The 13,733-nt window shown below is 46.7% G+C and overlaps 1 protein-coding gene and 1 pseudogene across 2 annotated transcripts; both read left to right on the top strand.

The window, feature by feature from the left end:
* The first annotated feature begins 1,737 nt into the window (after nucleotides 1–1,737).
* LOC308513022 (kelch repeat and BTB domain-containing protein 4-like) lies at nucleotides 1,738–3,288 on the top strand (annotated as a pseudogene). The gene has a single exon. The product of its transcript is annotated as a kelch repeat and BTB domain-containing protein 4-like (transcript).
* A 2,937-nt stretch (nucleotides 3,289–6,225) lies between these two features.
* On the top strand, nucleotides 6,226–7,488 carry LOC308516283 (pre-mRNA-splicing factor RBM22-like; the record flags this gene model as incomplete). Its single annotated transcript, XM_081087190.1, has 1 exon — nucleotides 6,226–7,488. One exon carries the CDS (start codon nucleotides 6,226–6,228, stop codon nucleotides 7,486–7,488), a length of 1,263 nt encoding a protein of 420 aa, XP_080943316.1.
* Nucleotides 7,489–13,733: the final 6,245 nt, after the last annotated feature.

A 13,733-nucleotide genomic window follows, 5' to 3' on the forward strand; every position in this document is an offset into this window, starting at 1 on the left:
GAAACCTACTTTCAGCAGCGGAGGCCTAAGAGCTGGAGCCAAGCCTCAAAGCTAAAGCTGGCCCAGAATAAAAAAAAAGAAAGAAAGAAAACAAGGAGCGGTTGGGAGCTTCAGTCACCCCCACCCTGAAAACAGCCCTCAGCCCCTCACTCAGACTGGCCAGGCACCCCAGTGGGGACCCCCACCCTGATCCAGGACACCCTTCAGGGCAAACAAGCCGGCACCCACCCGTGCACCAGGCCTCTACCCTATATAGTAAAAGGGTAATATGCCTCACAGCACCGGGATCAGTGGAGCTGCGAGGCCTCCCAGCACCGGGATCAGCGTGACAGGGGGCAGCGCCCAAACCCCCTGATCACCCTGCGGCTCTGTGTGTGACAAGGGGTGGGGCCACAACCTCCCTATCCACCCTGCTCTGTTCGTGACAGGGGAAGGTGTCCCAACCCCCTGATCAGCCCTGCTCTGTGCCTGATAGGGGGGAGCTCCCCAACCCCCTGATCACCCTGCGGCTCTGTGTGTGAGAGGGTGTGGCACCCCAACCCCCTGATCGGCCCTGCTCTGTGTGTGACAGGGTGCGGCACCCCAATCCCTCCCCACACACACACACACACACACACACACACACACACACGGGCCCTGCTCTGTGTGTGACGGGGTAGAGCCATAACCTCCCCATCAGCCCTGCCCTGAGTGTGAGAGTGGCGGTGCCCCAACCCCCTGATGGGCCCTGCTCTGTGTGTGACAGGGGGCAGTGCCCCAACCCCCTGATTGGCCCTGCTCTGTGCATGACAGGGGGTGGCGCCGCAACCTCCCATCGACCCTGCCTTGAGTGTGATAGGGGACGGTTCCCCAACCCCCCAATCGGCCCTACCCTGAGAGTGACTGAGGGTGGCATCACAACCTCCCGATCGCCTTGCTCTGTGCATGACAGGGGGCGGCGCCCCAACTCCCCAATCGGCCCTGCTCTGAGCCCGACCAGGGGCTGCACCTAGGGATTGGGCCTGCCCTCTGCCACCTGGGAGCAGGCCTAAGCCAGCAGGTCATTATCTCCCGAGGGTTCCCAGACTGCGAGAGGGCACAGTCCGGGCTGAGGGACCCCCCTCCCCCCAGTGCACAAATTTTTGTGCACCGGGCCTCTAGTACATTATAATATTGAATGTCATTGAGAGATGTGATCTGTCTTCATGACACAGCTCAGTCTGGTGGGGGAAAGTGAACTAATAAATGAATATATGGTCACAAATAGAGCATGTAAGTGGGGGGTAGCACAGAGAGTGGTAAGCAAGAAATGAAATAAGGCACAAAGCTGAGACAGCAGCACTTCAGCAGATATCTAAAGTATAATAAGAAGTCTCAACCTTCAGGTAAGGAAGGATGAAGATACACAGGAACTACATCTATAAATGTCCAGAATGGCCTTTTTTTTTTTTTTTTTTTTTTGCTTTTGGCCCAGTATGAATAAAGTAAGTTGAGGAAGATTTGCCAAGCCCAGGGGCAAGGGCAACAGTGGTCTAGAGAAGTCCCCCGAAGGACAGAGAAGGTGGGGGGACATAAAGAAGTACCTAAAAAGCAGAGGTTCTGGGATCCGGGTTTCAGAATGATAGGAAGGGAAGCAGGTGAGAAAACAAGGCAAGCTGGTGGGAAAACCATGAAGTGAACGTGGCCCTAGCTTGGTGTGGCAGAATCTGGAAAGAAGGCGAGGACCCTAAAGAATCGGAACGACAACTGGCAGAGAGAGAAGTTGGCTACCACGGAATCACCAGAGGAGCCTGGAGCATTCATGGATGAAAACTACTTCATGAACTACACTTTCAAAGATCGGTCACACTCAGGCCATGTGGCTCAGGGCATCATGAAACTGTGTCTGGAGGAAGAGCTGTTTGCTGACGTCACCATTTCAGTGGAAGGCCGGGAGTTTCAGCTCCACCGACTGGTCCTCTCAGCTCAAAGCTGCTTCTTCCGGTCCATGTTCACTTCCAACCTGAAGGAGGCCCACAACCGGTGATTGTGCTGCAGGGTGTCAGTGAGCCTGTTTTCCAGCTCCTGGTTGATTATCTCTACCATGGGGTGTGAAACTTAGAGCTGATGAGCTGCAGGGAATTTATGAGGTGTCAGATATGTGTCAGTGACATCTCTCTTTGAGGAATGTTCTCGGCTTTTGGCCCCCACCGTGCAGGTGGGGAACTGCCTTCAGGTGATGTGGCTGGCAGATCGCACAAGTGACCCTGAGCTCTACCCTGCTGCCAAGCACTGTGCTAAGGCCCACCTCGCCCAGCTGCAGGACACAGAGGAGTTTCTCCACTTGCCCCACCACCGACTCACTGATATCATCTCCGATGGAGTTCCATGCTCACAGAATCCAACAGAGGCAATAGAAGCCTGGATCGATTTTAATAAAGAGGAAAGAGAGTCTTTTGCAGAGTCACTCAAGAGTAGCTTGAAGGAAATTGGGGAGAACGTGCACATTTTACCTGATCGGGAAAGAGTCATCTCGTACCCACTCATTGGGCTGAAGATGACTCCATCAGTGGATGTGGCCAAAACAGTTTGTGCCACCAGATCACTGCAGCCTGCAAGCATGGTGGAGACTTGTACGTGGTAGGAGGGTCCATCCCACGGCGCATGTGGCAGTATAACAACGCCATTGTGGACTGGGAATGGTGTGCGCCCTTTCCCCGGGACCGGCTCCAGCACACCATGGTGTCTGTGCCCGGGAGAAATGCTATATATTCACTGGGTGGCAAGACACTGCAGGATACCCTCTCCAATGCAGTTATCTATTACCAGGTAGATTATAACAACTGGATAGAGACAACACAGCTAGAGGTGGCTGTGTGAGGGGCTGCTGGAGCCAATCTCAATAGGATCATCTACTTACTGGCCGGGGAGGAGAATGACCTGGACTTCCTTACCAAACCTTCCCGACTCATCCAGTGCTTTGACACGGAGACAGACAAGTGCTACATGAAGCCCTGTGTGCTGCCCTTTGCCAGCCACGTGCATGCCGCTGTGCATAAGGATCTGGTGTTCATCGTGGCTGAAGGGGACTCCCTGGTATGCTACAATCCCCTGCTAGACAGCTGTACCCGACTTTCCCTTCCTGAGGCCTGGAGCTCAGCCCCACCCCTCTGGAAGATTGCCAGCTGTAATGGGAGCATTCATGTTTTTCGGGATCGATATAAAAAGGCGGATGCCAACACCTACAAGCTGGATCCTGCCACTTCCACTGTAACAGTCACCACAGGCATGAAGGTGCTGCTTACTAATCTGCAGCTTGTGTTGGCATAAGGCAGTGGGGGAAGAGCGGCTGACTTCTGTCCTCCCCTTTTCCAGTACCTGCCCACACAAACTGGAAGTCTCCAAAATCCCAACTCAGAGCATTATGTAACCTTGCGGCACATGTTCAACAGGCAGCACCCAGCCCTTCCCTGAGTCTATGGGGGTAGCCACTGTGGGGCTTTCTAGATGCCAGTGCTCAGATGGCTGCTTGAATGAGGGCAGGCCAGCCTGTTCTCTGCCAGCCCTGGTCATCCTGTGCCCACCACAGACTGCCCAGAGCAAGCATCTCCTCGGATCTGAGGTACAGCCTCCCCTCTTTACCTGATCAGTGTTAAATATAAGCAGCCCTGACCCCAGGACCAAAGGAAAAAATGCCAATCTTTCTTCTATAGTCTGCCAAGTTATTTGGTAATTTTTTCACAAAGAATTAGGTGTTTAAGAGTTTTGCCTTTAGGCTTTGGTGGGAGAATGGACAAAACTGAAGGTGTCCTTCACCAGCAAGAGTCAACTCTAAAATTCTGGACACAAAGAAAAAAAAAAGAAGTATCTAAGCCAGAGCAGTCTTTTCCAATTTGTTAATTATCCAGTGTATATAGTTCACCAAGACTTAGCATAAGGTAGTGATAAATATTGGACTATCACCCAAGTGTCCAACTCTAAGACATCTCTTAGTGGGAACTGGGAGGAGTGGGAACTGGGAGGCAAAAGCAAGACTTCAAATTTAGCTGTGCCCTTCATCCAATACCCAGTAAGCAGACTCTTGTCTTCTTCACAGATGGCCTCTAGGGCCCAGAAGGACATATGGCTCAAATGGACCAAAGCCCCTTGGGGCAGACAGCATCAGGGAATGGTCAAAGAGCTAGTACTTATGCTTCTCCCACTCCACTGGGACCGCATCACCCTGATCTGTTGCTACTAAGTCTAGCAGTCTTTAAACAAGCAAACAACAACAACAAAAAGGTAAAAATTAAATTTGAAAATAAAACTGTCAGGCAGAATAGCTCTACTTCAGCAAAGGCGGGAAGTAGTTCTAGCAGTAAAACACGAGTTGTGAGTTAGTACAAGAACCTAAGCTTCTAGAATTATCTCGTTGCAAGCACACAGATCTATAACCTTCATGTCTATAAGCTCACACCTGACATGGGGGAAGGGAGTTCAGGACTTGTGGGGTGGGTCCACTTTAAGACAGTCCACTAATCTACAACTCAAGATTAGGCCTCACTCAAAATCTTCCTGCCAGTGTGAGGCAGAGAATAAGCTTTCTTCTGGGTCACCGAGCAATTAACCATTAGTCAAATATACTTCCATTCTATTCCAAAGAACTGAAGAACTCCAGACCCAGAATTAAACAATAAGACTTCCCTGATTACATTCTGCACAGACCCCACCTGTGGTGAAGACTGGTACTTCTTCATGCAGACACATCTACATTCATCCTCTGCAAGCTGGCTTTTCTCACCTTCCCTTGGAGGTGAACAGTCAAGGTGAACAGCTGCCTTGAATAATCTCTCCCTATAGGATTATCTCTCCCTGTGCCTGTAAGAAGACCCCGCATAGCAGTGCAACAGCCTGTAGGATACCCTCACATCTATGAAGGCTGCCAATATTCTGGCTCTGTTGACTGTTTGGGCACTGGCTGGCATCACAGCTGATCCAGCCCCTGCTGCCACATCGAAAATGCATTTTCTCTAGATTCTCTATTATTCTTCAACCAACTGGCATAAGAATCTACAATTGTTAACTCTCAGCCAATCTAAGACAAATGCTACCTCTTCGCAACCAAAAAAACCGTTAGCCACTGAAAAATGGGTGCACTGAGTTCACTGTGCCTTTTAGAACATTTACAAGTTCCCTAAGAGTTGGAAACTTGTAGGAAACATGAATAGTTTATCAGATGATCCTCAGAAAGTCTTTGGGGCAGTTCCCTAAGTATGCTGGGAATTTCTAACCAGGCCAGAAGTTTCTAAATGAAAATACAATTACAACTAGGAAGTGGGAATAGCTGAGACTTGAAGGCTCAAATGGTCCGAAGCCTCTTAGGGCAGACAGCATCAGGGAATGGTCTAAAACAAACAAGAATTTTAAATTTTCATCCAGTTCTTTATTTTTTTTTATTATGGCTCATAAACTATTTAAAATAAGATATGTGGCTCACACTGTATCTCTATTGGACAGCAATGCCCTCGTGGCAATTAGGAGGTAGCACCCATACTAAGAGAAGGACAATTCCCAAGCATCAGAAGGATGGTCACTGTGAGGTGGTACAGAGATTGGCCATCTCTGGATATTAATGCTCTGGCAAGAGCTTGGCATACCTGCTACTTAGTCATTCTGGTCTGCTCCATAGAAGGCTCTCTTATACCCACTTATGCCGGAAGCCGGTCCATCCTTGCTGCTTGACACAGTCGCTGCAGGGAAGAAACATCTGCACAGCATATGTTTCAAGGGACCTGGCCTATATGGCATACTGTTCTTAATATGTTTGCTCCCCTTCTTGGCGCTATGTGTTTTAACCAAGGTCACCTCTCCGAGAAAGGTTGTTTCCCCATGTAGGGATTTTTCCCTGAAGTTAGGGAGGGAATAAAACCCCTTAACTAAGTGCCAGGTGGGTAGTTAATCACTTTAACTACGAACAATCACGCTTAAGCTACATAATCTTTTCTCCCTGGAATGGAGATAAGAAACGCCCTAACCTTTGGAATAGAGATTGATAGGATTAAAATCAACTGGTATAAATACAAATGTAACAGGACAATAAAACACAGAACCTGGCTGGAGAACCTGACTAGAGAAACTTGCTATGCTGATCAACTGAATGCTGTCTCCGTGTCAACCTTTGGAATAGAAATTGACAGAATTAAAATCAACTGGTATAGGGACCTGACGGGATTGTGATGGTCCTATCTGCCAACTCGGAAGCGGCGGCTGCCTCCGAACGCTCCCAAGATGGCGACCTCTCTGGGTTCCAACACCTACAACAGGCAGAACTGGGAGGATGCGGACTTCCCCATCCTGTGCCAGACGTGTCTTGGAGAAAACCCGTATATCAGAATGACCAAAGAAAAGTACGGGAAGGAATGCAAAACCTGTGCCAGGCCATTCACAGTGTTTCGCTGGTGCCCCGGAGTCCGAATGCGTTTCAAGAAGACTGAAGTGTGCCAAACCTGTAGTAAATTGAAGAATGTCTGTCAGACTTGCCTCTTGGATCTGGAGTATGGCCTGCCCATCCAGGTTCGTGATGCAGGGCTGTCTTTTAAGGATGACATGCCAAAATCAGATGTCAACAAAGAGTACTACACACAGAATATGGAGAGGGAGATTTCTAACTCTGATGGAACACGGCCAGTTGGCATGCTGGGGAAAGCCACATCCACCAGTGACATGCTGCTCAAACTGGCCCGGACCACACCCTACTACAAAAGGAATCGACCCCACATTTGCTCCTTCTGGGTGAAAGGAGAATGTAGGAGAGGAGACGAATGTCCATACAGACATGAGAAGCCTACAGATCCAGATGACCCCCTTGCCAATCAGAACATTAAAGACCGATATTATGGAATCAATGACCCTGTGGCAGATAAGCTTCTAAAGCGGGCTTCAACAATGCCTCGTTTGGACCCGCCAGAGGACAAGACTATCACCACACTATATGTTGGTGGTCTGAGCGATACCATTACTGAGACAGATCTAAGAAATCATTTCTACCAGTTTGGAGAGGTTCGGACGATCACCATGGTGCAGAGACAGCAATGTGCTTTCATCCAGTTTGCCACAAGGCAGGCTGCTGAGGTGGCTGCGGAGAAGTCCTTTAATAAGCTAATTGTCAATGGCCGTCGACTTAATGTGCAATGGGGAAGGTCCCAAGCAGCCCGAGGAAAAGAAAAAGAGAAAGACGGAACCACAGACCCTGGCATTAAGCTGGAGCCTGTTCCAGGACTGCCAGGAGCTCTTCCCCCTCCTCCTGCAGCAGAGGAAGAAGCCTCTGCCAACTACTTCAACCTGCCCTCCAGTGGCCCTCCAGCTGTGGTGAACATCGCCCTGCTGCCACCCCCTGGAATTGCCCCACTCCCACTCCCAGGTTTTGGGCCACATATGTTCCACCCAATGGGACCACCTCCTCCTTTCATGAGGGCTCCAGGACCAATCCACTATCCTTCTCAGGACCCTCAGAGAATGGGAGCTCATGCTGGGAAACACAGCAGCCCCTAGCACATTATCACCATTCTGGGGCTCTACAGAAGACAGGGCGCTTAAAAATCCCAGTAAACGAATCTTGAAATAAATATATTCTTCCTTCCTTTGTAGTTTCCATAGTAGCTGAATGTGTTCAGATGTGGGCAGTCAGAAAACAATAGCCATGCTTTGATTGATGGACCTCAAATAAGCTGCCATTGACACATCTGGTTACTATAACGTTACTAATAAAACTTAATGCCTGTTCCCCTTCTATGGGGAGCAAGCAATGGGGTGAATTGGAATATCCAATGGAGTTTCCATCCCAATCATATGTTCATTTTGTATTATTGGGGCGGGGGGGGGGGGGGGGGCGGGAGGAGAGCATTAACTTGCGGAAAAAATCTTTTGACCGTTTTTATGTCCATTAGTTATTTTCTTTTTATCATCTAAAAAAAGATTACTAGTACTAAACATTGTAGTGGCATAAGTGTGATTTAACACTTCTGACGTCACATCCTCTTTATCACCATCATGCTCCCTTAGCTTGTTTTTCCCGCTGCGCCTTGGCTGGGGCCTGTTTGGAGCACCAGGGCTGTCAGGGCCTCAGGCAGCTACTAAGCCATCCCAGTCCCCGTCCAGGCAGCGTTTTTTGGGCTGTGCCTGGGATTCCTTGCTGGGCAGCTGTACCCAGGCTCCCCCTTGAAAGCTGCGTTTGGAGGCCATGCAGCTGCTAAGGCCACATGGCTGCTAAGGAAAGAGCAGGGGCTAACCAATGGGTGGAGGGCAGGTTACCAGGCCGGCGGGAGAGAAAGCTTTGTTAGGTAGGATTATATCATCTTGGGTTTAGGAAAGGCCAGCCAGGGGTGGGCAAACTTTTTGACTCAAGGGCCACAATGGGTTCTTAACCTGGACCGGAGGGCCGGAACAAAAGCATGGATGGAGTGTTTGTGTGAACTAATATAAATTCAAAGTAAACATCATTACATAAAAGGGTACGGTCTTTTTTTTTTTTTAGTTTTATTCATTTCAAATGGGCCGGATCCGGCCCACGGGCCATAGTTTGCCCACGACTGGGCCAGGCACATTTTCAAAATAACCAATCAACTTCCCAAGCTTCTAGGGCTTTGCTGGGTCCACCCCTTAACCAATCCAATGTTTCCCCAGGCGAGACTGATGGTGCCAGCTTGGCTCCTATTGGGCATGTCCAAGAGCAGCAGCACCTCCCCCTGCACCATCTTGAAGGCTATTGCTCACGGCTATTGCAAGTGCCATTGCACCATCTGGTTTCTATGGCAGGTGTCCCCAGCAGGGGAACTTCCCCTCTTCCTCCCCCATAATCCTGAGACTGCCCTTGTGCTGCATGGAGGCTTTCCCTGTTCGCTCCAAGGATTAAATCTCTGGGGCAGGGTCTCCTGGGGTGTGTAAATGAGTCCGTAAATGCTATAGCTTCCTGGTAAATCAGGCTTAATAGAACGAGCTTTCTAATGAAGCAGATTCCACTTCCCTCGTTTATTAGGCTTAATATTTGATTCAGCTCCCTAGTTGATTATGGTTAATATCTGAGTTCCTTTATTAATATCCAGGTTGAATACTGAATGTCCTGAGAGGTCAGATTGCTGTCAAACATGGCCCAACATGGACATGGACATGGTCATAATAGAATGCTACTTCCAGATTATAAACAATGGAAGATAGAAGGTACAGTACAGGAGAAGCTGGCTACACCCAGGCTAAGGGATCTGTGGGGCCACAGTGAAGCTGGGAGATACATGGGTGGCTTTGCAAACAAACAATGTGTCCTATGTTGATGAATTACTAAAAGGGTTTAAATGGGGATTTGCTGCATTTGTGGTAGCTGTAGGGGTTGAATATTGCCTGGCGTCCCAGAATAGAGGTAAGAACCAGCAGGCCCAGCTAGTTAATACTGATCAGAACCTGCAATGCTCAGGGCCAGCTTATTTTTTCCAAATTTGCCCGTAAATGAGAATCACAATTTTACATCAAACATTCCTCATTATCGAATAAAATATCTCCCTCACAACCATTGTCATAAAAGCCAGATTCCAAAAGCAGGTATATTCCTGAGCCATATGCCTCGATTCTTCAGGCATTTAAGGAACCCTGTCAGCATTTCTAACACTGTTTTGGGATTAGGAAACAGAGTTAGGTTCCAAATGCTATCTAAACAAGAATCCCAACTTCAAAGCATCTTCGCTGTATTCCAGGACTGCGGCGGTCTTGAAAATTTGCTTCTCTGACCTCCTATTTAGGGGAGACTAGTTAACTGACAGCTCTTCCAGCTGCACTACAAGCCAACTATGAATGGAATGACAAGCAGTTTATTTGATCTATTTCCAGTAACACTTATTTTAGGTGTCTTTCTTAATAGAGACTGGCTTTAGTTTTTAATAAAAAATGGGTGAGCATCTTTCATAAGATGAAGTATTTTATTGAAGCACTTTCAAATTGTGTTCGCCAGTGCCCTGTATATTCTGAGCCCGCTGGGGAAGTAGGCTAGAGAAAGGGTTCTGTACATTCTCCTGCTGCTCCTACAGCAACTTTCTCTTACTTCGCCATGTGATACTATTCCACACAAAAGGAGGTTCAAAAGCCAGTGGCTTGAGTTACAACATCTAATATGGTCTCACCTCCATATAGGTATACGGGGTTGAAGGTCATGATAATTACAATCACAGACAGCTGCCTTCAACAAATCCCTCCAAGGAAACGTAATAGCTTCTCCCAGAGGCACAGGTTTTGCTTCACCTGTTTGCAGTTTCTATCATTAAATTCCCTCACCTTTGAGTTTTCCTGCTACCCCTTTTCATGGCTTAGTCTTGTCTGAATAGCATAGTACAATTCAGATAGCAATAGCTATCTTTGACCATAAACAATTTCAGGTAGATTTGGTGCTAAGAAATATGACACATGGCTATACCAGTCTCTGGGCAAGTAGCCACTGGTGTTGAGCTGCTCTAGGTGAACCCTGGGTTCTAAGCAGTAACCTACAGAAAGCTGAACCCAGACTAGCCTTGGAATTTCAGTTAAGGCCACCCCCTAAGGATTAGTCAGGGTTCTGAGTTAAGAGTTAGTCAAACAAGTTTTAAGAGAACATATAAAAGGTTCAGGCTGTACTGTGCCCAGTAGATAGAAAGAAGGCAGAAAGCACTTCAGACCCAAGTTCAGAGAGGTGTCCACACAGAAGAAATGGCCCAAGGCACAGCCAAATTTCTATGGCCTAGGCGGGGAATCCTGTCCTAGCCCATGTCTTGTTCTAAAAGAAAGCTACAATTAAGAAGCTTCTTATTCTACTTCTTCTCCAATTACGGTTATAAACTTGTCTCCTCCTAACCCTCGTACCATAGTTTAATATATAGAGCCACATGGCTCTCCAGAACCCTTAAACACCAACCACATATAGTTTTATAGAACTCACCTGCAGTTGGGAGGCCCTTAATGGATTAGTTGGGTAAAAGTGGATGGCAATTGTTTTGCTCTGCATTTCTAAGGTGGGAAAGGTGAACTTTTCAGTGTCTCCACTGTTAATATTGTACTGGGAAGTCAGTACTGTTCTCTTTGCCCAATAATCCATTGGGGGATTTTGTATATTTAAAGCAATTTTGTATATATAGGTTAACTTTTTGGCTTGTTTTTTTACTTTGTTTCCATAGTGGTTGAATAAATTTACAGAAATGGAGAGGGGTTTAGTAGACGACGCATGCCATACATGCATTTAGTATCTTAGAATTCACACTTAAATTTAACCAGATTCTTGGTTGACAGAATTAAATCACTAGTCCACTCACTTTTGGAATTCCTGGAAGCAGAGAAACGTTGCTGTCAGTAAAGGGACACAATTACAGGTGAGAACTCTACAGGGTGAGTAGTCAGAAATTGGTTTTCGGTGATATTAGGCAGCTAGGAGAAGCAGCATCAGGCAGCACTGCCCTTGGGCCTCTTCCTGTAGAACCCTACCACACCACCTGTCCTGACACCCCAGTTCTAGTCATCACCATTAACTAGCACTGTTGTTTGGAAAGGCTGGGACTTTCAAGACCCTAGATCTCATATGCCAAGTAATTATTTGTCCAACTACGCTTTTCCACCCAGAACTACACTTCTCTTAAGCAAGGAATCTACGTGAAGGCAAGGTCTCTGCTCTTCCCCTTAAACTCTGCTTCTTTCACACATACAGTGTAAGCAATGTAACTCTCCACTCATACAGTGGACACAGGTACACAGTCTTACTCTTTTACTTCTTCTCCATTTGTCCAGGTTTTTTCTAAAAGCAGGAAGACCTAGGTGTTTGGTATAGTGCGATTTTTAAAAGAAACACCTTTGTTCATATAGTTGACAGAGAAATAGCAATACAATTTGCTGTATAGCAGCCATAAAATCATCCATCAGGATAATAAATGTATCCATCACATAGCATGCTCTTGATGAATGTCACAAAGATGCCACATCATCCCCTTTCCCTATGACATTTTTCTCCGGATAACCTCAAGAAAGCCTCACAATTCTCAGTGCTCTGGGTAACCACCGTCTAACCAGATGAAGTTTCTTCCCTGTCCCAACTGACCATTTACCTAACAGAAGAGTGCTCTCAGGTGAGCAAGTATGAGACTGAACGAAGAGCCTAAGATGATGTAATACATTCCCCCTTCCCCACCTCCACATTCAGGTGGAAGGTAAGCTTCAGCCCACAGGTTTTAGATTATTTTCAGATTAGATGGCTGTTTTCAAAAGGAATAAGGTGAAGATCTTAACTCCCGGGTAAGAGGGTTCAATAGCTGCATGATGGCTGAAGTTCACTTTAGTTCTGTTCTTCACTAACAACTCAAAGGACACTTTCTTCTCTCAAACAAGTCTAATTCAAAAATAGTCTTGTTTTTTCCCCATGGTTTTCATCCAAACTGAACCAACCTTTAGTCTCTAAAGCAAGGAGGAGGGGAGCTAGCTTTTCCTCACTTTCTGCCAAGTCTAAAGAGGAGTTTCTCTCCAATAGATATTTTAGGATACAACTGAAGGCTAGAAGAAAGAAGGCATTTAGAAACTTTTCATGAAAAAAAAAAGTGAGATAAGATTACTGAGTTTCCTTTAAGCATAGAAGTTCCAAACCTATGTATTTCTTCTAAAGGGGGTTTATCAAACTGCAGTATGATATCTGGAAGAGTGATTTTGCTGAACTTTTTTGTTGTTGTTGATCCTCATCTGAGGATATTTGTCCATTAATTTTTAGAGAGAGTGGAAGGGAGGGGGAGAGAAAGAGAGACATTGATGTGAGATACATTGATTCCTTGCTTCCCATATGTGCCCTGACCAGAGCCAGGGATCCAGCCTGCAACTGAGGTTTGACCAGAATCAAACTTGGGACCGTTTAGTCCCTGAGCCAAACTGGCTAGGGCTGAAGTATCTTTTATGCAAGAAATTGAACAGAAGTCAAAAAGCAGCTGACTTCTAGAAAGATTTGAGCACAAGAGAAGAAATTTCAAAATTCAAGATTCAATTTGAAGCTTTAAGAAGTGAATCCCTTTTAGAAACTCCAATAGTTAGAAAAGTTTCCCCTTTTTATTTCCAGGAAGAGAAGACATGCCTGATAAAATGACTTCAGGCAGTTACAGTGACCACCTATTTTCTGTCTGCGCACACACTGGCTTCCCTTCTTTCCAGTTCCTCAATCTGTCTGCTTAGATTCTCTTTTCCTTTTTCTTTATTCATCTTTCACTTCTAAAGAAACCTAACCAAAATTTCCCTTGAGATCTGTGAAAAGTTTGGTTCATTTCATTTCCACTGACCCCTCCTAACCATCAGATAAGTTTTTAAGCCTAGAAAACTTTGGACTACATCACCCATGCCCCACGCCACACCCAGCAACACCAGAGCAAGCAACACTCCCTCCTAACAGACTTGGTCTTTTTTTATACTCAAAGCCCCACCTTCTCCTTGGGTGTGGACCAAAGAGAATGCCAAGGATCTACTTCAGCTCTACAATTGGTCCCTGACTTCTGGCAAGTGAAAACAAGTATCAGGATGCTTGGCTGCCCAGGGCCTTCTCTTTAAAGAGGCTCTGCTTCCCCTGCCTGCTTCTATACAAGGTTGTAAAAGCTTCTGAGTTGTTAAAGACAGATTTTGAGGGAGTGGAGTCATCTGCAAAGAAAGGCTGAAGCAACTGCCCCTCTAGCACTTTGTCCTTTTAAAAAAATATATTTCTATTGATTTTAAAGAGAGAGGAAGGGAGTGGGAGAAGGGAAAAAACATGATGTGAGAGCAGAACA

The sequence above is a fragment of the Myotis nattereri genome (assembly GCF_964212035.1).
Source record: "Myotis nattereri genome assembly, chromosome: 1".
In the NCBI taxonomy this organism is placed as follows: domain Eukaryota; kingdom Metazoa; phylum Chordata; class Mammalia; order Chiroptera; family Vespertilionidae; genus Myotis; species Myotis nattereri.